General features: G+C 30.3%; 3 protein-coding genes across 3 annotated transcripts in view; 1 reads left to right on the plus strand and 2 right to left on the minus strand.

The window, feature by feature from the left end:
* Positions 1-2652: 2652 nt before the first annotated feature.
* On the plus strand, positions 2653-3660 carry LOC119675791 (nuclear receptor subfamily 2 group E member 1). The gene is made up of 2 exons (XM_038087002.1): positions 2653-3394; positions 3449-3660. The coding sequence occupies exons 1-2, from the start codon at positions 2653-2655 to the stop codon at positions 3658-3660; spliced, it is 954 nt and encodes a 317-aa protein (XP_037942930.1).
* A 425-nt stretch (positions 3661-4085) lies between these two features.
* LOC119675792 lies at positions 4086-4865 on the minus strand. Its single transcript, XM_038087003.1, has 4 exons — positions 4848-4865; positions 4650-4781; positions 4379-4535; positions 4086-4303 (listed from the first exon to the last, which is right to left on the minus strand). The coding sequence occupies exons 1-4, from the start codon at positions 4863-4865 to the stop codon at positions 4086-4088; spliced, it is 525 nt and encodes a 174-aa protein (XP_037942931.1).
* Positions 4866-13055: 8190 nt separating this feature from the next.
* Positions 13056-25203, minus strand: part of LOC119675793 — a 65985-nt gene continuing 53837 nt past the window's right edge. The window contains exons 4-13 of the mRNA XM_038087005.1: positions 23582-24830; positions 17474-17564; positions 17039-17411; positions 16355-16955; positions 16031-16207; positions 15370-15562; positions 15045-15309; positions 14798-14975; positions 14707-14718; positions 13056-14625 (exon numbers count right to left, since the gene is read on the minus strand). Coding sequence (XP_037942933.1) covers positions 13500-14625; positions 14707-14718; positions 14798-14975; positions 15045-15309; positions 15370-15562; positions 16031-16207; positions 16355-16955; positions 17039-17411; positions 17474-17564; positions 23582-24830 — 4265 coding nt within the window. The 3' untranslated portion in view covers positions 13056-13499. The remainder of the gene's footprint in view (positions 14626-14706; positions 14719-14797; positions 14976-15044; positions 15310-15369; positions 15563-16030; positions 16208-16354; positions 16956-17038; positions 17412-17473; positions 17565-23581; positions 24831-25203) is intronic.

Consider the following 25203-nt stretch of genomic DNA (forward strand, 5'->3'; position numbering starts at 1 on the left):
GGTTAAGAATTGCATTCGTCTGAGGAATATTTAAGTTAAAGTGTAGGAAGAATAAGAGAAATTTCTTTGTCCAATTTTTATGAAGCGGGAGCAGGAGAACAAAATTGTCAAAATGAACTATATTCTGTCATTTCAAAGGTAAAAGGATATCATGATTTATGGGGCCCTAAATAGTATCCAATATTTTGGATCAAATTTTTGAGTTTAAGAAAAATAAAACGTACTATAAATTAAGGATTGAAATGACATCTTACTTACTTACTTACTTATTTGGCCATTGCAACCCGTTACCGAGTTTCAGCCTGACGCGGCATGTCTCCCCAGGCGCCTCTGCTGCGTGCGCGCCTTCTCCAGTCTCGTATATCAGTCCAGTTAGTGCTCCCTCAACTTGATCAATCCACCGGAGACACGGTCTACCTCTACGTCTTCTTCCGCCAACTACTGCTTCAAACACCTTTTTCGCCGTAGCATCTTACAAAACCTTACAAAATCTAATTTTACCGTTTCATATTATATATTAAGTAAATGTATAAACAGATAAAAAATTTCTATATAGAAGTAGTTTGGTATTATTTAAACTGATATATTAACTACTTATAAAAATAATTTTAAAGATATTTGAAGCAATATAAAACGAAATTAATGAACTAATAGAAAGTGAACCAATAATAAGACATATAAAGAAGGAATTTCATTACGAATAAGATTGGATGACAGTGTTCTTCAGGATCATAGAGAATATTTATATCATAGAGAAAATTAAAAAGTGTTGTGACACAAACTTAAATTTTAAATAAACTGTATTTCTTATATGTTTTCATTTGATACCATTATTCCTGAATAATGTGTGCGATTCACAGTCGGCCAGTTGTGTTGAAATATGCACTAACTGATCAAAAGAGGTTAAAAATCAAATGAAAGCCTAATCGTGCTTTAGATTATTGAACTATAAAAGTTAATCTGACAGAACTCAAAATATTTGAGTGTTATAAATGAAAACTGATTAGGTTTCAAAAACTCCTAACTTACTCCTGGGCTGCGTTAAGTAGCCTTCGCCACTCAGCCCGATCGAGCTCATCATTCTATCTAACTTGATACTCGTCGTCAACGCGTAAGAGACCATAGATCTTCTGAAGAATTTTTCTCTCCAATGTTCCTAACGGCTTCTCATCACTCTTGTTAATTGTCCAAACTACTGCACCATACAGCAGAACAGGCATGATAGATTTTTGTTTGTCGAGAAAGGGCTTTATTTCTCAATTGCCTACTTAGCCCAAAGTAATATCTGTTGGCAAGAGTTGAATCTGTAGGCTGGCGTCCTTTTTAGTGTTTAAGCTTGTTCCTAAATAAACAAAGTGTTTCAAAAACTCCAGTATAATGAAATTTGAAATGAGTTTTGCTTATATGCATTTGTATTAGTAATAGCACTAGCTTTTCGCAGTCTTTAGTTATTAGTGGAGTCTAGAATGAACATTAATGTAACTTCAGAAATGTTTTTTACTGTAAATTTTGTTTTATACTTATTAAGTCTTATAACAATTTAACAAAAGGATTTTCACGTTTTAGAAATCTATTCACCTTAAATAGTAGCAATGTTAAGCAACGTTCGAAAAAATGGCTATCTCCTGTTGAGTTACCTAGGATCGTAGGGTGTTAATCTCTATGTATTACTTTAACTAACTCAGAGTAAACTTTTAAACTTTGTTCAAATGTGTGAATCATATTTTATTCAACTGTTGATGATATTCTCACAGGCCAGTCAGCCTAAATGGATTTCAACGATTCCACTTATGAAGTAAGCTGCCATTTTTACACGTAATTGGATGATTACTACGATTAGATATATGAGTTAGTCATCATAGATATATCGAGAGAAGACTTGATGTTACCTCCATTTAGATATTATTTTTATAATATCTATTGCTTTAATTGGATTTTATTGTAACGCATGTTACTGAGAAACTTTTCTGTTGACACATATTAATAATTGATACTATCTACGATTGACTTCATTATTATTTGAGTGGAGGAAACATTTGAATAAGGTCAAGAAGATTAAATTTTAGTTAAATTTATCTATTACTTTGCAAGTTACTTCGTCAAGTTAATGAAGCTAATGAACAAATTAAGAATTGTTGAATGTTGAATGTATGGAATCTAATCCTGTCTGATAATCAAAACAAAATCTAACTTTTTTCTATTGGACATAAGTAGAGATGAAGAGGAAAATTTTTAAGGATATTAAAATTTTATATATTAGTTAATTATATTAACAGTGTAGACAGCTTTTTTACATATCGAATTTACTACATTAGAAAGAACCAACCAATACTGCCGCTTATGTGAGTCCTTTTCGATTTGCATATCATTTGTGCCAACTCATGCACGTGACAGGACAGTCACACTTATCCTTATACAATCATTGTTTAATACTACCTTATTGACCAGTTAAGTTTAAATAAATCACTTAAAGAAGCGTACGGAATTGATTGACATTTAGTGAAATTATAGTAAACAAATTCAACAATGATAAGTGGGAGTACAAAAAAGAACTAGAAGTAGCACTAGATATGTATTCCTCATACATAACAGAATGCTATATAAAGCAATTGAGCAGTCAAGCTAGAACTTAGTTTTGTAGTGAACAGCATAATGGATAAACGACAGACAATTCCCGGAAGTGCAATGGGCACAATGTACGGAACTCAAGCAGCTTGCCTAGTTTGTGGAGACCAGAGTTCTGGTAAACACTATGGAGTAAATTGCTGCGATGGCTGCTCCTGTTTCTTCAAGCGGAGTGTACGTAAAGGAAACCTCTACGCTTGCATTGCTGGCAAAGCAAATTGTACTGTAGATAAAGCACGACGAAATTGGTGTCCATATTGCCGCTTTCAGCGCTGCTTGTCAGTTGGCATGAATGTGACAGCGGTTCAAGAAGAACGTGGTCCTCGCAATACTGCAACTAACAATACATTTACAAGCGCGACTGCTGCTTTGACGAAGTATAAAACGCGTTTAAGCACAACTCAACAGCGCGTTTGTAGTTTTTCATTGACTGCTAGTAGTACCGTAGCTACGCCCTATTATACACTGACAGATACCGGAAATGTATTTAATTTTCAAATCTTAGCACAAGTCTTGGTGACGTGCTTACGTCAGGCGAAATGTAATGAACAATTTCGATTGCTGGAGCGTTGCCAGCAAGAAGCGATACTGCAAGTGGTGTGGAGCGAGTGTTTTGTCTTACGCGCCTCGCACTGGTCTGTTGATATAAGTTCTTTAATAGAAGCTTGTGGGGATACACACTTAAAGCGAGCCATAGGTGATGCACAGCAGTTACGTGCTGATGTTATGGAACTAAATTTTTTGGAGACTTTAATTTTATGTCGAAAAGGTGAGTTTGCTGATTGAACTGTGTTAAAATATTCTAAAATTGCAATATTTGCAGAACTCTCAATATGTGCAAGGAATACTTTACTCTTAGAAACTTATGCAAATGGTGCTTTAATATCATTGGCGCGCTACACAATACAACAAACCAATTACATACGTTTTGGAACTTTGCTATTGGGTTTAAGGAACTTGGCCCTGCGTCGTTACGAAACCATGCTCTCCAGCCTCTTTCGAACTGTGGTTAAGGATATACTTAAAACAATTTAAAGTGTGGTTTTTTGAGAATGTAAGCACATTCATTCATTTCAGATAATTCCATTTATTATCTTATTAAGCGATCTTAATTAAGTAAGTGAATATATAATAACATACTTATGTATAAATACAGTCTTTTAATTCATTTATAGGGAGTTCCGTCCTTGACTGCGTATTTGGCGTGTATTGTATACGAATGCGCTTGTTTTGTCTTGTGTGTTAGACCAAAAGTTCAGCTGGATTTATTAAATAATATCATATTGGACTTTTATATTTTGAAGGGAAATAGTTACTTTATACCTAGCCCTTTTTTGACCTCCTTTTTAATAATGCCCCGACTTAATTATAACTAATTTTATATATGTAAATTTAAGTACACGAAACATTCATCGATCTATAAGTAAAACAAATCATAATAGGTATAAGAAAAAAGATAATTAATTTTGCAATTGATGTATTGTTTTATCTGATTTAATTTCTTCATCACACGTTACTAAAAATTCTCTCATAGCTTCACATTTGGTTGAGTTGCGCCATCTATTAGTAGGACAATTCTCATAGACCGTTTCGGTTGCACAGGCCAAAAGCGCAGCAGGATAGGAATTACATTCAAACGATGGAAATAGCCAACTATGCTCCACGTATTGTAAATTGGCTAGGTGTTCATAGGGAATATATTTTAAAACATATTTAATATTGTTCTTAAAACAATAATTTTTAAGGGCTTTACCGTACTCCAAACATTTCCATAAACCTTTTAATAAAAGGTTCACATACTCTAAATCCTTTCTGTGTCGGGTCTTTAGATCAACTTCGATTGCAGTCATATTTGCCTTGTTTGGACTGCTTAAATAACGCTTTGCATTGAATTCACATTCCGCAATACACTTTGTTATAACAAATACAACAAATAATTAATATATATATATATATATATATATACATCACATTATGTTTTTAAATAAAATAAATAGTATAATATAAATCAAAATGTAACTTACAATATGTAGTGCAACCTTGTTTTGACGTATCTTGGCTATAAGTGTGGGTGGTGTTAAAGTAGTGTTCAGTAAATTTTTACGGCATTGCTTTATATATTCATCTGTATATGGAATTTTGCAACAACTTCGTAACTAAAAACAATTAAATTAATTTTAGTAATACTATTTATAGCCCCATTTCCTCTATACAATCCCTACCAAAGCAGGTTCATGCATTTTAGCGCAATTGTTTTCGAATCGCTCTTCGGAGGAACAAAAGTACTGCAATATAAAGCAAAATAAAAAGCACAAATTATAAAAAAAATAATTATGAATAATAAATAGAGGTGTGAAAATTACAATAATAATGAAATGAAAACTTTATAATAAATATTGTTTATGTATGAGGGGTATTCACAATTTTGAGTAACGACATCGGCAATCAAATAACTTGATAACACTGTAAAGTAACAACAACAACAACATTCATGTGCTCGATATGTAATATTTTTTTATTTCCGCTTTGTGAAAACCCCTAAGTTTTAATAATCGTTGCGAAGAGGTTTGTAACAAAATGATTGAGACATCGGACATACATAAATAATTGCTATGTATTGGGTGTTATTTAGCTGCATGAAAACTTAAAATGATAATACAAGACAGAAACATTGTTGAACAGCAATTTTTTTTTATTATAATGTGGTAGATAGTTTCTTGGCATTTACTTTTTGAATGAAGACCGGCATATGTCCACCGCAGCTACAAGTTACATGGTCCATTCAGACAGTCCAATTTTTGACTATTTTGTGTAATATTGGCATATTGGCCGTATGGCGGAAATGGCATGAATATTGGCTTCGAATGCTTCAAGAGTTGCTGATTTGTTGGCAGAAATTAATAACTTAACATAGTCCCATAAAAAGTAATTGAGAGCCGTTGAATCACACGAACAGGCCAAATTGATCAATTGTTAAGCATGCTGTATAGCATGTTGCGTCATCTCGTAGGAATCAAACTACGTTGATGTTTAACTGATTAATTTTTAGAAACAAGATTTTAGTTAGCATGCCTCAATAGCGCTTCCCATTCACAGTTCCTTCCTTATTTTGAAAAAAATACGGATCGATGATGCCGTCAGCGTGTAAACCGCACTAAACACTCAATTTTAATGGATGTAATGGTTATTCGTTAACGGCTTGAGAATTATCTTCGCTCCATATACGGCAATTTTACTTATTGACGTAGCCATCTAAGCTGATTATGATGACTGTAAAATGGGCGAAGTGCTCTATGAACAGATTTAGTTTTGTGAAAGTTAATTTCCACAATTTGAAAGCGTTGCTCTAGCGTTAAACGATTTATGATGAATTGCCAAATCTTAATGAACAGAAATGGCAAAACAGTTTGACATTCTCAACTGACAATCGATATTTCTCATGCAGCTAAAAAAATATCCGATATATCTTTTCATATATTCATATAATAAAGAGTTGCTACATAACATTGATTTCAGATTTAAAAAGAAAAGAAAGAAAAGAAAAAAGTTCATAATAGGGGAATATGCCTTGTATACTACGATATATATCACTCTTATACACGACAATTGCACTACTTTTTGATATACATTTATCGATAAAAAGTGTTTGCGACTCGAATAACAAGTATTATTATTACAAGGTAATAAAATTAAAAAAATAAATTAAAAAGCGCTGGATATTATTAGGAATACTTAATAACTCAGTACTTAATAACTATATAAGATTTAATTACTTTTATATTGTTATCATATAAATTATTATAACTTTCATTATAATATCATCATTATAAATTCAACTTTACTCTCATAAATAAAATATCAGTTAAATTTTTTAAATAGTCCGGTTTAATAACTCCACTTTTTCCTTTTTGAGCACAAAAATTGGTTTGGAACTTACAAAATTATTCTTACCAAAACGGATATATGCATCCAAAAGAAACTGAAAATATGTTTTAATTCCATACTGTCCGATAATAAACTAAATATATCTTTGCGATTTGTATAGCTTAAATGCAACAAAAAATAGTGATATTAAATGAAGTATGAAATAAAAGTTCAGAGTTAATTAAATTTATAATAAAAACATGGTAGCTATTGAATAAATAATGATCCATGAAGTTTCATATTAAATTAAGTTAGTTTTAGTTATATATATATAAATCCGTTTTTTTGTTTATACGATTTTAAGTTAATCTGCGGTTGTTTCTATAATATAAAGAGTTAGAGTGTAAAAACTAGAGGTGTTAAAAGGACAACAATTTTTTATGTACGTTACGTTACATCCATGCTATATTTATTTTTTGTATATCTGATTTCTCTATAGTGTAATCTGATTTTTCTATAGTGCTTTATTGTGCAGCCTTCATACATAAAAGGTTAAATTAAAAAATTTAATTCGATGATAATAACTTATGAATGGGAATAATTAAACTTAACTTTCAGTAAATTCATTAAACCCAAACACCGCCACATTTTAATTTTAATTAACTTATTTTATTTATTTATTTTTGTTTTCTTTTTTATACATACAATGAAAAAAATTATTTTTTTGTGTAACACAAAATTAAATTTCATTTGCTAACGTTTTATGTATTTAAATTATTTTCAAAAATTTTACTTAAACTAATATTTTTTGTACATTGACAGTTTTTACTTTCACACACATTCGAATTTTCAGAACATTAAAGCATTTAATTATATTTTTAATACATAATTTTCCATTCAGTAATTAATAAATACTCAACTTAGTATTTAATTTGCTTTATAATGTGTTGTTTATCTACTACAAATTTATTTGGACTTAGTAATATAAAAATCTTAGTCAGTAACTGACAAGAGCAATGAAATTAAACTAGTTGCAGATAATAATTCATTCAATTTTTTGAATCATTTCCGTACTTAAAAGTTATACTAAATAATATAAAAATAATAAAATTAAAATAGTATTTCATTTACTAATTAGAGTATTTTCATAAATTATGTTTTAAAAAAAATTAAAAAAAATTTCGTATAAGCTGAAGTGTTTATATTAGTTTAAAAAAATGTAATTTTTATTATTTTTGTTATAATTTTATTAATATTTTTTTAACTTTTTTTTTTTTAAATTTTAGTCAACCTAAATAATTTACGAGAATTGATTTTTTTTGATCTGTTCATTTAGTACGTTATAAATATTCAATCTATTCAATATTTTAAACGTCTTATAAGAAGAGTATAAATATTTTTTAGTTTCAAGAATATAATATACTCATATATTACAAGATATCGGATTAACACATTTTTTACTAATATAATTTTGTTCTTATAAAAATCTAATAAAGATTGTCTTCTGAAATTTAGTTTCATGCGTGTTTTTAAAAATTAAAAAACTGAAATCGACACAGAAAAATATTCAAAACAAAATACATAAAATGCAATAAATAAATAAAAACATTAAATATTAAATTTTAAATATATAAATTATGTAAAAAAGATTGTTAGAAAAATCTGTGATTTAACGTAAAAAAAATCAATGTCAATCAGTATAGTTGAAATTCCCAGCCCCTAACACTAGATATGTTTTAGTAATGACTCTCGCATTATAAAAATTTTAATGAAATTGCCTGTTTTGTTGCACTTTATATATACCCATCGAAGGTGAACGAAGTTAATATATGCAATGTGCGAAGCAATACCTATCCATAAGCAATTATTATAAGTGAAAACACAAATAATTTGCGTTGAAATTCATATCCCAGCAAACAATTTTGGTGTCAAGAATCGTTTCAAAGTTTTTAATTACAATTTCAGACTTATTAATAAGTGATATATTCTTTCCATAAATTCACTATAAAAAAAAATATTATATTAAAAAATAATTGGAATCGCTGCAATGATGTATTAAGATATTAAATTTTTCGCTTTTCCTTGTTTTATTGGACATATAACAAAAAGAGTTAACAATAGAATAACTAAAATAAATATGGAAAATTATTATCTACGACCGATGTAGTGTTAAATTTTTTTTATCGCAGATTATACAGTAATAATGTCGTATGGAAATATATGCCAATGACATAAAAATATATGAAGAACTATTATTATTATTGTTAGGGGATGTGGCAATGCGACCATCGGGTCTATTGTGCCTCTTTCTGGGCTAAGAGTAGGTCTTTAAGCCGTTTTGCGTCAATAAAAAGTAATAAAAAACTTTACTTTACAGAGTTTTATTGGCTCTTCCGTAAGAATATATATTTCTAGGATCATATTTCGTATGTGCATTAGCGCAGGGCATTCTAACAGCACATGTGTTGGCGACTCCTCATTCTCTTGACAGAATCTACAGTTTTGCATCTGTAAGTATACCCAGTTTTATGAAGAACTATAGTTATACAAAACATAATCAACAAAGCATCACATGTGGTTAAGAGTCTGTGGCAGATATTAACGCCTGTTACGAAGATTTCCAGTTAAAATAAGTTGAAACATATAATAACCTAAACACGACTATGTTCTAATTTAGGATGATGCCTTATAAAATAATCAACCGATTCACAAACGGTATGAACGTGTTGAAGAACATTTTTTTTTGTAAAATAATAGAGAGATCCCAAAAGTAATCTACCAATCTATAATATAGTTCAATTCTTATAATTCTTATTCAATTCTTAAGAAATCTATTTGTGACATAATAAGAAACGATCGTATAAGAAAACAATTACTGCAAGTTGACATTCATGCCAACTTTCATCAAATTGAAGTGACTAGACCATGTGTCATTAACGCCCTATTTGGAATTGTCAAACGCATCCTGAAAAAATTTGAGGAAACTTATTCCTATTTATTTATTTATTTACTTTAGAAGTAGATTTCTTTTTTGAAAAAAATCAGTGTAAGAAGGGAGATGAGTTTATTCATAAAACCACTATCTGTAAAAAACATAAAAAGACTTTTAAGTCAAAATTAAAAATTCGACAACAGATAATAAAAAAAATATGTTCAATATGCAAAAAAAAAAAAAAAAAATAATATGTAAAAATTGCAAATCAATATAAAAATAAAATATTGTTAATTACTTAATAATATGTATGTACTTTTTACCTAAGACAAAAGAACAATAAAAAAAATTAACTTTTTTTTTTTGGAAAAATGTTATAGCAATAATGAAATAAGGAATAATTATTATAGAAAAAATATCTATGTAAATGTACTCGTAAATTAATAGCTGCAGGATATTAAATACATTAGTTGAGCTATATAAAAACATATATAACTTTTTCAAAACCAGAAATAAATTTTTTTATTATATACACAAACACTTTTAATATATTTTTTAGTCAATATTCAAAGTAGATCAACTTTGTTAGTTTAGATACATTTAATTTTACATGAAGAATCTTATCAGTAAATAGAAGAGGTTATATATTCGATCTCGCTGTACGTTAAGTAACTTATCATTAGATTAAAGTTAGAAGACTTACAAACTGAAATAGTTATCTTTAATTTATTTATTTATGTTAGTATTTTCATTATCCGTACATTATGTTTAGAGTCGGGATTTATTTTAAAATATTCCATATTGAATTTGAACTAAATTTAAATATTATTTTTAAAGCATTGGATGTTTCAAATTTTAAAATAAATATTACATCAAACTTTATTAATTTTTAGATTAAAGTTTTCAGAATTTTATGTCACAAATTAATCATAATTTTGACACTGTTTCCAGTATTGCCAAGTACTTATCATCACTGATCTTAGGAAGTATTCGAATTTTTATTTAATTAGTTTATAGTCCGTATATAATTTCTTAGACTGGCACTTGCAGGCAACTCAAAACAGCGTTGTATTTTAATAATTTCAAATTTTTGTTGTTATTTCTTCATTACTGTCCGAACCCTTCCAAATAGTTTATTTTCGTCATTTGACGTTTTGCATTCGACAAAAAAATTAATGTTAATTTATACTTTTTAATTTTAAAATAAAACTAAATAATTTAATTTTTTGGTAATAATAATTTAATTTTGTATTAATAATATATTTTAAAATATACTATTTTTTTTATGTACCTGATTTAAAATTTTGTAATTTGTTCTTTGATTATAAATGTATTCATCTTATGAATTTGTAAAAAGTTTATAAATATAAATTACATTGTATTGCATTATAATATATTTTTTAATAATTTTATTTAAACATATTGTTTTAGTATATATCAATATTAACGTACTTAATTAATTTTGAAAAAGTGATCACACTTTCTATATAAATTAAAGAGGTCATATACTTATTGACCATTTTAATTTAATTTTTAAGTCGTTTAGTTTCCGATTTTTGTCATTCAATAGTAATTCTTTGGTAAGAATATATTTAAATGCCAGTTTATATATTTTTAATAGTATTTATTTTTTCTATATATTTAACTATAATTCTATTCATATTCCTTCTAACCAACATTATTTTAAACATTCTGCATATCTTTAACATTCTTAAAAGTTTTGATTCTAATCTTGTACTTTGAATAACTGAATATTAGGTACTAACTTCAAGCCATCACATTAAGTAAAATAATTTAAAATTATAATATTCACAAAGAATTATATTTAAAGCTTTATTTGTTACTAGAAGTGTGCAGTTTTCTCTTGGTTATTACCAACAACCAAATATGAGTGAAAAACTTCTACATATACCTACCATAGTCTACGCTATATGCTCTAATATCATTACTACATATAATATTAAATGACTCAGTTAATCTTTTTAGGAACTTAAAGTAGTTTTCTTTATCTTCTTCTGATATTACTTGTTTTTAAAAATTTTAAAATATATTTCCATAGATCTATGTAGAGTATAGACCACAAAATTCATAAAGTAATTTATGTTTAAAACAAAAATAATTCAAAATTATTTAATCCAACATCAAATCCTTCGTACTTTTTCCATTTTATTAATTATTTTTATTTTCTGCTTTATCTTACTAGAACAGATATTAACAGGATTCTAGGCTTTCGGCCGAGCGAAGTATTGCGACCATTATCTATCTTTTGTGCTAATTCATCTTAGAAGCTTCTATTAAGGTTACTTAAGATAGATCATTTGTTATTGAAGCATAATTCAAAGGCAATTGATATTTTGAATGCAAATAAAGTAAATTTAAATGAATTCAAATATTATTTTGTAAATAATTATTAATTTTTAAGCTTTATATCGATCCATACTGTTCAATATTTTATCCCATTTCTATATCACTTTCTTTGATTTTTAAAAATGCTCTTCATATTGCCTTTTAATATTTTTTAAGAACTGTATTCTTTACTATTGAATTTTCATACAAACTCATTTAAGTAAGAGTAATAATTCTTTTTCATTATTATCTTCTAAATTATTTATTATGTATGTTTTTAACTCTAAATTGTTTTCGTTTTTGTTTCCAATAACGTTTCCAACATTTTATTTTCTTTTATTTTAATTCTTATTATTTTTAAAGTTGCTTATCTAAAAGGATTTAATAACTTTTCCTTTTCATACATTAAATATTTTCTTTGTTATCCTTTTTTATTTTCTCTCATATCATATATTACATATTTTATTTCTCCCTTTATATTATGATTCCTTTTTATTTTTCTTTAATTAAATATTTAACATAATACATCTTTAATTCTTGTTTTGGATCTTACTTCCTATTTCATTTATATTCAAATAATTGTATGAATATAAGCTCACCTCACAAAATGCTGAATATAACCTTACTTTTTCAAAGAAATTAATAGCAAGATGTTATATATCTTTAGTTATTTTTACTATATAACCCTTTTTTGTGTCTTTTTACTCTTTTTAATGCAACTTTCATCATCTCTTTGTCATCTTCTGCAAAAACCTCAATCCAAAATTGTAGATTAGTTTTTATATGTTTAATTCTATATATATACTCCTTTGGTTTTTCTGTCTACACCAAAATAATCCTCATTTTTTCTTACGATATCTATTTTATTTAGTTTTTGTTAACTTTCATTATATTATCGATTCGGTGGCATATCAATTAGGAGAGTGTTCAATGTTTAGAAAGTAGCTCTTTATGATAAATAATCGAGATGAAATACAGCAATCTTTAAAAAACTAACAAATGAAGTTGAAGAATATAGATTAATGCAAGAGTTAAATCTATATATTTGATATAAAAAGAATTGAAGTCGACTTATACATCCAGAATAAATTTTCAAAGAAAGCTTGTTTCGATTGAAGGCAATAACACTATGGAAGACAAAAAGGAAGAATTCGTGTTTAAAACATTAAAGAAGATATCAATTTTTTATCTATTTCATTACTTTTTTTATAAAATTCATGAATTCTCAAACCTTCATCTGATTCCATGTAACCCTCAATTTCAGTTTTATCTACTTTTCTACTTCTCTACTTTTTATTTCGAAATCACTTTTAACGACTTTACTTTACTGCTTATTAGATATAATGCATTTCTTTTGTCAAGCAAATTCTCTTGATACCCAGGACTGTCCAATTTTCTAACCAACTTCTTATATCTTACTTGGAAAATATTTCCCTGCTTTTTCTGAATAACTTGATTTTAATATTCTTGCTTCTCCCAAAGTTAGCTAAATAAAATTATTTGAACTGTGAGGTCACCTTATAAATTATAAAGCAACTGCCGTTTTAATTGATAATCTTTCATTCTCTTTTAAAAAGTTTAATTAAGCACTTATTAAGTTCTTTTTGTATTTACTTAGTCATCCTGTGTATTATTATCTGTTGAATTTGTAAACACCCCCTTTGCATATCTCTAAATTTGGCTTTCTTATTTTATCTTTATGAGCTACCGCAACACCCCCTTAAACTGTGCCCTATCTACTCAGCAGAACCTCTGCATTCAAAGTGAGCTCTGTGTTTTTCATATTATTTTCATCAATGGAAGTCGTGTTATTGGAAGTAGCAGAACCGGTGGTAGTAGTTGTGGAAGCATCAGTAGTTGTACTACCAGTAAATCCTAAACCATTCAGTGAACGCGAAGGCGCAGGCGAGGTAGGCGCAGATAATAATGGTGGTGAAGTTATGAGCATACTATGAGTAGTAGGTGGTGGCGATTGTGCTTCCACTGTTGAAGGTGGGCTACGATTGAGATTACTATCCAAACTGCTGTGATGCTGTGATGAAGCAGGTGATAATGGTATTTCTTCGATTTTCTCTAAATCTTGTGCGATTGATGTTGAGTTTTGTTTATGTGTACGGGTTTGTGTATTCTTTGGACTTCGCGCAGTATCATGTAGTATTGGTATGTCTAACATACCTGATTTATTTGTTATAGAAATCATATGTGTTGCCTGCAATGAGTTTTGATGAGTTTGAGAATATTGTTCTGACTTTGTTTGGGTATCATCACGATCTAAGCTGAATTGACGTCGCAGTAAACGGCTCGAACCGGGCTTACTGTCAAATTTTGCAGTACTGCTATGTGTACTGGCACCACCTGAACTGCTACCACCCGCACTATAAAGATATTTTCCATCATAGAATTGTGTAAGATTACTTTCGCTGGGACTAAGACATTTGTAGTGATTATATGGTGAACTCAAATCCATCATTTCTTCAATTTTTTTGTAAAGTCGTGATGAAGAACCACCAGCAGAGGTAGGTAAACGATTAAAGCTATTTGGATTCAATAAACTATCAGGTGTTAGTTCAGATAATTTACGAGATTGTGGACTAGCACTTGGAGTTTTCATGGGAAATTCCGGACATAGCGTCATATTCGGACTTATTGTGTTAGTAGATGTGGAATCAAGAGAGTATGAATTTGGTAAATTCGATGAGCAGATGTCAACATTGGCTGGTGGAGTTATTTCCACTTTAACCTCCACAGATTCTCCAGCTAGTGATGATGACTGGCTAGAAGAAGGATTTGTACTGTTTCGTGATTTATTCGCTTGTGCTTTAAGTCTAATCGAATTGCGTATTAGTGATTCATCCAAACTGTTAAAAAATTTGTATAAATAAATAACAAAGCTAAAGTATTGGAAAACCAAAAAAAAAATGTAAAAGCTCGAAACCTACCCATGTGACTCGCTTTTGTTAGTACAGGCATAAAGTGTGTGCAATATGTTAAAATAGTTATTTGGAATAAATATTATAAAAATAAACTTACCCTATTGGAGGTGGTGCGGGTAACGGTTTATCGAAACCTTTCTTGCCTAGAAGCCAAAATGTGTTCATCATACCTTTGCCTTTAATTTCGATAAGTCCACGTTGTTCTATAACATAACCACCACGTGCCTCGAGACGATCACGCGTTTCCTGAGACATATGAATGCGCCAAGAGGAGCCTATGGGATGGAAAACAAATACACATAGAATGGAAGGTAATTATTGAAATATTTGTATTAAGGCTTTACCTGTAGACTCCATTCTTGATGCAGTATTAACAGTGTCTCCGAACAAGCAATACCTAGGCATTGTAAGACCTACAACGCCTGCACAGCAAGGGCCCGTATGTAGGCCGATGCGTAGTTGCAGTGGTACACCAGGTAAGTGTTTTACATTAAAGCGACCGCTTTGATGTAGTAAATCCAAAGCCATCGTTGCTATTTGCTCGGCGTGATCGGGTATTTTAACTGGTAAGCCACTTACAACCATATATGCATCCCCAATTGTTTCGACCTTTTGATTTTATATGAGATTAATTTAAATATAAATAGTTAAATAGATAAGAATATTTACCTTATAAACATTATAAGCATTGATTGTTGCATCGAATATCGTATAAAGATCATTTAATAAATCCACAACCTGTACGGGACTGCAGTGTGCGGCAATCGTTGTAAAACCAACGATATCACTGAAATAAATTGTTACATCAGAAAATTCTTCCGGATCCACAGCTAGTCCCATTTTCAGCTTTTCTGCTACGGAACTGAAATACAAAGAAAAAAAAAATATATATATATAAGATCTAATCATGTTACTTCATTTAACAATTTTAAATGGCAAAAAATTGACTATTTGAAGGATTAGTATGAAATAAATCTAAATCAGTGGCTTGACAAAGCCACTTTAGCAATTTTGATAATTCTTAAATTAATTAAATACAATTTTTTAATAAATATATATATATATACATATATAATAGATTACGCTAGGTTTTTATTACAAGCCGTAAATTACATTTCAGATTTCATTATTTTAGGCATGAAACGTAAGGATTAAATAGTACAGAGTCAAAAATAAGTCTTATATTGAAAATTAGTTATAAAGTACATATATTTCAATCAAGTCAAATTATGACTAAACTCTGTAGATATGAACTATGAGGACAATTTACGTTCAAATCTTCATAACATTTCTAATCGAAAACAAAAAATAGTTTTTCATGTCCGCTCACCTCGGTAACATTCTGTTCAACAGCTGTTCAGTCTTTTTCCTTTCGATATCCAATTGCTCTGTGCGCTCTCTTATCAGTTCTTCCAAATTGTTTGAATATTTCTCAAGCATTTGAAACATTGTATCAACAAAATTCACTTTTCGTCCATGATTTAACATTTTAAAGCGCTCATAAACTCTGCAGTGTCGTAAACAACGTCATTATTATGATTATCATTATTAACATTAAAATCAACGACATCATTAAGCATTTCAAAGGCATAAAATGAAAAATCAATAAAATTCAATTTAAAAAAACACCACTAAAAAATTTATTTTTACTCACGAATTAAAGTCCGGACGCATCTCTGGTTGTTCAGCCCAACATTGACGCATAATGTTAATAGCCTCTGGCGGTGCAGCGCCCTTTGAGACGGATGGTCGTATAAGCGGTGGCGGTTTTTTAATTTTTGTTATTATCTCTTCGGCGGATAATGATAGCATGCAATACGGTTCACCGCGTACAACAACCTCTTGCATAATGATGCCGAACGAGTAAACGTCACCCATTTGTGTGCCGGATACGCGGCTATGATGGTGATGATGTGATTTCATTTGGCGCAGCAATTCAGGCGCTGTCCATAACAGTTCCTTTGCTGTACGCGGTTGAGGTGTTAAGCCCTGAGCCTCATAAAAAGTCGACAATCCATAGTCGGTTATTTTAAGCACCCAACGTGCATCTACGACACAATTACGTGATGTGAGCGCACCATGCACACGCTGCGGTGAGGTGTGTAAATAACGCATACCGCGTACAAGGTCAGTCAGTAGACTCAAACGAAAAGACCAATCTAATTTAATTTCATCCATGATGAGCACATCTTGCAGTGAACCGCGCGAGCAGTAATCAAACACCATTGCCGTGCGACTGGGATCTGAAAGCCAACCTGTGCGCACAAGCGGAAAATAAATGAAAATAAATTAATATAAAAAATAAAATACAAATAAAAAATGTTTTCATATTATTCACCAATTAGAGGATTTATGTTTTCGTGTCGTAGTCCATGTGCCATTACAAGTAAGTCCATGGCTTTCGATTTTAGCTCTGTGGAGCCACTCAATGGTATTTCCTTTAATTGCACCAAATCACCATTATAACGTGCGCGCATATCCAACAATGCGGGATTATGTCTAGCTAAGCTTCCTGCACCTGTAGCACTCTTACCATTTACTGTAGCTGTAGCAGTGGTAGTTGTGCCTCCTGCGCCTGGTATTATTAAACCCAAATTTTTTAAAGAACCTATTGAACCTTTCAGTAAGTCTGGTTTATCAACTTCAGGCCCTCCAAATTCTTGTAGTTGTTGTAGCCAACAACAAAGCATAGCTTCAATACCTTCATCAACCTGTGGAAAAAAAATTTCAATTCAGTTGATACTGTGAAAAAAAAAATAATCGAAAAGTTTACCCTGCGTGAGTCCACAGGAAATACAAAGTCACTGGGCGATAGCACAATTTTATTAGGTCCCTTTGATAAACGTTTCCGTAGAAAATAATTTCTGAAATAATTAATGATATAAATAGTTTATCAGTTTTTTCCATTCAAATTTGGATAAAGCAATAGTTTGCCGTTTGTGATGTTAAAAGTTTCAAGCAATATAAAAAAGTATAATATAAATCTATTGAAATAATAATTGTAAGAATAAGTATTTTTTTAGGAATAATTTTCAAAATAATAGAGGAGGATGTACTTAATAATGTATGAGAAAAAAAATTAAGAAAATGATCAAATATTATACAGATTAAATACATTTTTCTAAGAAAAAATATCATCTTTTTGAAAACATTTACATTAAATAACTATAGTTTTCAAATTCATATAAAGGATTTACATATGGAACACAAAATTAAGGATTCCACCATTATTTAACCAGGAGACCCACTTTTCAGAATTTAAGTCATATTGAAAGAATACAATCTGCATTTGTAGCCTTATATAATCAATAAAAATGGAAAATAGTCTTATGTGAACTAAACTCATTATATGTATTTATGAACATAATCACAAACACTACACTAAAAATGAAAGTGACATGTCCGAAACACTAAAATAGTATACTACATATTTGCGACATGTAAAGTCTCATGTAAAGTATTTAATGTTCTCGTTGTGTTCTTTTTACGAAGGTAGTGAACTTTTTAATGATCATTTCTTGAAGGTAGAGAATATTAAGTGTATTTTTAGTGTCTGTCGAACAAAACGTTTTGAAAATGTTTATAATGTGCATTGTTGACAATTTAAATCGTGAACTAGTTTTTAGTTTATTCACACTTACGGCAATGCTGCTTCATTCACCATAAAACTTCAAAATTAAAAATGATATTGTATTGAGACGCATGCTAAGAGTTCCATGAAGTATTAGAAATGAAAACGTACACAAGGCTTTGAGTCGAGAGTTTGCAAAATTACATCAAGGACTGACACTAATTTAGAACGGCAATCTCTTAAAATACATGAAATGAAATATTTCATTGATAAAATATAGTAGGCTTTGAACAATATTAAAAGCACCGAAATAACTTATTGTCATAATACAATGAAGCTCTTATTAAGACAGTCACTATATGATCTTCAAAACAATAAAATATTGCATTGGGATGCATGCAAAGAGTTCTATGCAATATCAGATATAAAGATATACATAAGAGTTTGAGTCGAGAGTTGGCAGAGCGCTTTAAAATTGTTCGATTCTGTGGACGATTAAAATAATTTTGAACTACACTCTTTTAAAACAAAAGAAATATATATTCCATCAGAAAGATACGTTAGGTTTCAAACTATATTAAAATCAAACTATATTAAAATAATGGAGCTCTTTTTACAGTGAATCGCCCCAGTGCTCACAGACAGTACTGAGTAAATGTGTTATAGACGCTAACTCGCAAAGAAGAAGAAGAGACTCAAGGTTTGGAAGATATCATGCTTTAAAAATAGTTTTTGCAAAAATTTTCGAATGCTTATGTTGAAAACCTTAAACCTTGAAAATTTCTATTTAGTTAACCTTTTAATTTTTCGTAGAAATCTATCTTAACTAATAATTCTGTTTAAGATTATTCATCCTGTTATGCACCTTTTAAACCCTGTATTTTGCAAAATTGCAAATGAGTGTTCCAATTTCTTTCCTATACGATTTTCTTCGTTACTCGGAATTTTTGAAGTGAGTACCCTGTAAAATCTTAAGCCAAAAAAAGAGCTATTGCTATAAACAAATTGTCTTACATCTTATTCACAAATATGTAAACTTAAACCTAATTTGTGTCTTCGATTACTATGCCTAAAAAATTGAAGATAATACTAGATTTATTGAGCTTAAATAATATATTAATAATTTTATATTGAATAAATAGTTAATCAATATTCAGGATAACTTTTGAGCGCACAAAGAGTGTCAGAGTTAGTACAGGACAAGCCTTATACTGTTTCCATTGAAAAATTGATTTTTTTAATGGTTTCATGATACCGTAGTTTTTCTCATTATTATTTCATATATTTTTTGTTTTGTACTTCAATACATCTAAGTAAAGCCAACTAACAAGCAGATAAGGAAGCTTTTAAGGATAATGATGAGGATGAATTGAACAAGGAATTGTGTGAAATCATCTTTGTACAAAAAAGTAAATATTGGAATTGTTTATTTATTGGCGTAATTTATCAAACATGTTTAGTAAGTTTGAGTTAAGTTTAAGTCAGTGTAAAATTAGCAAAAGTTAGACGTCCATCTCAAGATAAAGAAGAAATCATTACATTTTTAAATTTTTTACTTAGAAGTTAAAGTTCCATTAATTGAATTTCTTATTAACGGCATTCAGAGTAGACAAACTACATAAACAGCATTAACAAATGCCAAAGTTTAAATTAATTTAATTTGTTAAGTATTTTCCGTGTTAGGATGAAGTTCCAATCATTCAGATAATGCGAGCCGAAATGTTTTTGTTTTAACTTTGGTACGAGGGAATCGTGCGTACGTGTGCGTCTGCAGTTGCGTTTCATCCTGTTTCCAGGCTTTTGTTTTCAGTACAAAAGCAAATTTAACGCTTAATTAATAAATAAACTGTAATTGACATGGCATAAATTATAGACTGAACCTGATACCTGTCCGGAAATGTTACGATGACTGGCACTTTTAAAGTGCACATAATGGATTCTAAATATTTTGAAATAAATTTTAAATAAAGCAACATTTTTAAAATTCTATAGTTTGAAATAAATTATTTTTAAATTTAACAGTTTTGACGTAGTAACAATTTAATATAAAATTAAACTATATATTCTCTATTATAATGTATACCTATGAAAGCTATTCGAAGTTCAATAATCTTGATATTAACATACCGATCATTAATATGGATAAATAATAATGCTAGCATTTATGCATTTAAAGTTCATAATAAATTATTTTTAGGAATTTTGAGGTTATAATAATTTAGTATAATATTAAACCCCGCCCTAACAATCCTCAAATTCACTTTTGGATTCTCAGGAAGATATGCTGATTTAAGGTCCGTCATAAACTAAAAGACAAATAAATGATATGATTTTTTAGCCTAGTTAAAGCCTAGTGTGGGGTAGAGATAAGCCTCCCAGCCATTATAGAGTAAAAGTGCGTAATAGCACTAATAGCACAAGAAGAAGAATCAAGAAGAAGAATTAAACCATATGTTCTTTATTGTATTAGTATAAAAGATACTCGAAGTTCCATAATCTTGATTATAATTTTGCGATAGTTAATATCATATATGCATAAATGACATACGCATATCATGTAAGCATAAAGCAACAATATTGTATATTTTTTTATTGTTTCTGAATATATATGAAATATCCCGACCAATATCAAAATATTATTGGATGATGACTGGATTCCATAGACGGTACATATATAATAAATAAATGCATATGATTTCAAAGGCAAATCACAAATAATTAATTTTTCAAATATTTAGTGTGTTAAGATATAAGTTGACTGTGCTCTTACAATGGTTTACAGAAACAAAAATCATCCATCAATACAATACACCGGCTCACACCGTTTAAAAAACCAAAACCGGAATCAATGAAGATAAAATCGTTAATAGCATAATAAATGACATTATCTTTATGGTATGTCAAAATTAATTTATTCTGCCTTTTACATCAGAAACCTATCCCAAAAGCCCACTTGAGCACAAATAATGGCCCATTGTAGTACTACAGAAATAGCTTTGATATGTACATAGACTATATGACCAATGCCGAAAAAGGGGCCCCCATGGTTTTTGATCTTTTCCTAGTTAAAGATGGGCACTGACATATGAAATAAAACATAGTTTTCTCCTCGTTCTAAGAGCCACAAACACGACAAAGGTTATTATAAGGAAGACCTAGTCTTATAGTATGCTTCCTTATTATGCTGTGGCCCGTCAGTACAGTTACTATAGTGCTAAGCAGGTACCGTCTTAGTTGAAGTAGCTGGCTGGTACACTTTTTGTACAAATTAGACCAAATCAACCTACAGATCTGACAAATGAGTTGAACCTTAACGCGCCTAGGTAGCTCATTAAGGAAAGCACGGCAGTTTTGAAGTATGATTGGTGTGGTTGAAGTGCCTACTAGTAATTTTATGGCACCATGGCTATACGAAAAGATTGAAATAGTTTTTCCGGGGATTTCATAGCCAAGAACACATTTTACACATGGATTGCCTTTACTCCTGCCTGAAGAACGCTGCGGTGATTTCGGAGTCGAAGCGAAATACAACTACCCATTCTTTCATAGAAAATGAGATAGCCAACTTCTTTGTCTATTTTGGAGCTGTCTCTGTAAACATCTACCATGTAAAGAGAAACTACCTTGAAAAGGGTTCAATCTTCCCTACTAGGTATTAGACATTTGAACCCCTGGTTAGAGTCTGGGTAGGAACACATGTAGTCAACTGAGACGGGTACTGGAAGATTCTAGTTCAGTATAATCGCGTGCCCTATATCAATTCTTGGCTAGTAGGAAAGAGCGTTTAGTCTCATTGTAACTATTTTAGATTACTGTTTTACAAGAATCTGAAATGGCAGCAGAGCAAAGAGGGCTTTGGTGTGGGTAGAGCGTAGAGCTCCAGTGATTTGTAAGGCAGCTATTTTTTTTGTTATGTCAATTAATTTTGTGTAGCTCGCATTTTCTGTTGTTTGCCACCAGAAGGCAGCCCCAAATACAAGGACTAGTAATGACTAATAATGACTGTGCAGAGTTAAAACATCTATAGTGATAAACAATTTTCGTTAATAGTTGTCGTAGGGGGATTTTTGCAATTCTTCTAGGATTGGACTGGGGACTGAGCAAAAAGTTATTTTTACAATAATTCATATTCTCATTTACATTCCGCGAACTAAGTAAACGTAGTATAAATAAAAATAGCTTTAAAGCTATTTTGAGAATTATCAAATATTCCTCATCAAGCGATCTTTGAAAATATTTATTTATTTTATAAGTTTGTATATAATTACTGGAATACGATATAAGTGCTTAGAATATAGAATCTAGAAACTGAAGCAAGACATCCAATTTTTTTACTAAACGAATCAAAGTTCTTTAATAATATTTCTGAATGCTTAGAAAATAATCATGCAAGCAATTTTCATTAGAAAATGATTACAAAATAATAATTAATATATTCAATTTAAACATTGAATTTAATTGTTGGTTTTTATTTTTGCAAATATGTACTCTACAAATAAAAGATTTAATTAATTGCTTCTATTAATAATAATGTATGAAATATTTCCTTTACAAGTATAACTCTTTTATACGCCTAAAAATACATAAATGAAATGTCGGTCATCTTAAACCAATTATTAAATGTAAAAGCGATATCTGAATTAAACATTCAACTCTTCTTTAATTTCCATTCTATTGATATAAGTTATTTCTCTTCAAATTGTATTTATTTTTAATTAGAGTAAATTTTAGAATCCTCATGGCAAATATTATGTAAAACAACTGGTAATGCTTGAATGCTTAGTGAATATGTCTAATTGCCTAAAAGTATACTTGAATATTCTGCAAGCAAATTATTTGCTTAAGTTACGCTTCTGCGGTTGCTCGGTAAAGATTGCACACAATCTTAATTAATAAACCCAGAAGCAGTCAAATCAATTTCGTCTGTACTTACTGTAACTGACTGAATATATTTATTATTTGCGTGGGTGTGTGACTTGATATCGATTAAAAATTTGAAGAGGTTCTTCCACATATATTCGAGACATGGCTGAAATTTAAATAGAGCTCCGAGTGCTGGAATATATTTGATTTGGCAGTGGCATAAATTAAGATTCATGTTATTTTTACCGAGATTATTAAATAGAACTTGAACAAATTGTGGGCGAGAACTTCAGGCACAAACCTATCAAGCTGAATCAATTAAACGGATTCATAAGGATACTGGCAACTAATGGCAAAAATTTTAATTACGCAAAATTCAAAGTTTTGTGGGGGTAAGGATTTAATTGCTTTAAACTTTATGGTACGCTTTGTGGCATTTCAACTTACCTCATTGCGATGCCGGCAGCTACGCTCGCTGCCACAATTATGAGCAGAATACCCACGCAAATGGCAACAACAGTCCAACAGATCGCACCGCACTGCCACAATTGTGCGGTGCTTAATTGTAGCCAGTCGTCGTAGCCGGGCAATATGGAGTGAGTGATGTAAGTGTTTAAGTTGATTTCATGCTGTTCCAATATAAGCAGAGGTCGCCACTTGATGGTGTCATTATGGTACTTGTTGCCATTGTTACCGTCCTTACCGTTCCTACCGTTGTTACTGTTGTTGGGTATGTTGTGCTGCCGCTTCGAGTTTTCCACATGACTATGCATTATAGCATCCAATATTTCAGTAACCGCATCAATTTCTACAATACCGCCATTATCATTTCCACCACGTACCACATCCAATACAATAAAATCATATTTTGGCAAATGCAAACTGACATTCGGTGGTGCAGAGCTGCTGGCGCGCTGACTTGTATTTGTGGCACGTAACACATTGGCAATTATAAAATCGTAAAAATTGAAAAAGTCTATAAAGTTGCGTAAAATTGCGATTTGTTGCTTCTGATGTTTGTCATACGCCTGAGTTGGTTTGTGCAAGTGACAAATATCCTCCAAAATGTTACGTAATTCGCTGGCAATTTCCTGTTCCGTTTCCGTTGTAGCGAAGCTATTTGCGCTAAGATTCTTGGTAAGCGCATATGCAGCACATTTTTGTGCAATGCTCTCGTAATTTTGACAAATATTTACAAAATTTGTTGGATGCATATTCGCAAGAGGACATTCATGTAACTGAGATAAACGTGCCATCGTCAATGTTGCACTATTAGAACCGTGGTGGGACTGTTGCAAAATCCTAGTCATTGAGCTATCCAAATGCATGGGCCAATTGGCATTTGTGTGGTATTCTTGATACGTTTCATTACTCTCACTACTTCCGTTGGCGGCGGAACTTAGCGCCTTCCAGAGTCGTAGCTGCCGGAAGTTCTGCACCATTTCAATGCCATTATCTTCAAATGCCACATTGAGGAAGTGACGATATTTATCGCTTAAAATTGTGAGCAGTAACAGATTTGACATCAGAGCTGAATTGGCTTTAATATGCGCCAAATTCTTATAGAAACGATTTTCGGCATTAAATGAAGTGGCAACGACATCGATGAGTAGCACCTTTGTATGCTGTAAAGACTCCAGTTTACTCAGTAGCTGCAAGGTGCTATCGTCATTCATGTCAGCCGTAATAATAATAGCTAAAATTGAATAGAAAAAGTTAAATAAAATACATAAAAAAGGTAGAAGAAAATTTATTAATAGAAGTAGGTAAATGAATATTAAATCGTACTTAATAGTAAGTAAAATATTGTAAAAATGAATTAGATATAAAAAAAAATTAAAATCAATTTAAGAAGATTGAATTTACATAAATATACACAGCGTTATTAAAATGAACAATATTATTTTATGTACGTAATAAATTCCAATACCTAAAAATATTTTATTAAAATCATAATTCGTCAATTACATAGATTCGTTATTGGAATATGATATAGATGTAATTGTTTAATTTTCATAAAATATTTGAAAATGTAACAAAAGCTTTGTTATTAAAATAAATATTATGTG

This window comes from Teleopsis dalmanni, chromosome 2 (genome assembly GCF_002237135.1).
Source record: "Teleopsis dalmanni isolate 2A chromosome 2, ASM223713v2, whole genome shotgun sequence".
Classification (NCBI taxonomy): Eukaryota; Metazoa; Arthropoda; class Insecta; order Diptera; family Diopsidae; genus Teleopsis; species Teleopsis dalmanni.

Excerpts from the sequence above, each read along its gene's own strand:
- LOC119675791 (XM_038087002.1), top strand. The coding sequence starts at position 2,653 with ATGGATAAACGACAGACAATTCCCGGAAGTGCAATGGGCACAATGTAC. Across the intron at positions 3,395-3,448 it reads TTTAATTTTATGTCGAAAAG|AACTCTCAATATGTGCAAGG; the intron begins GTGAGTTTGCTG and ends CAATATTTGCAG.
- LOC119675792 (XM_038087003.1), bottom strand. Across the intron at positions 4,536-4,649 it reads ACAAGGTTGCACTACATATT|TGTATTGCGGAATGTGAATT; the intron begins GTAAGTTACATT and ends GTTATAACAAAG. Across the intron at positions 4,304-4,378 it reads ATGGAAATGTTTGGAGTACG|CCAATTTACAATACGTGGAG; the intron begins GTAAAGCCCTTA and ends ATGAACACCTAG.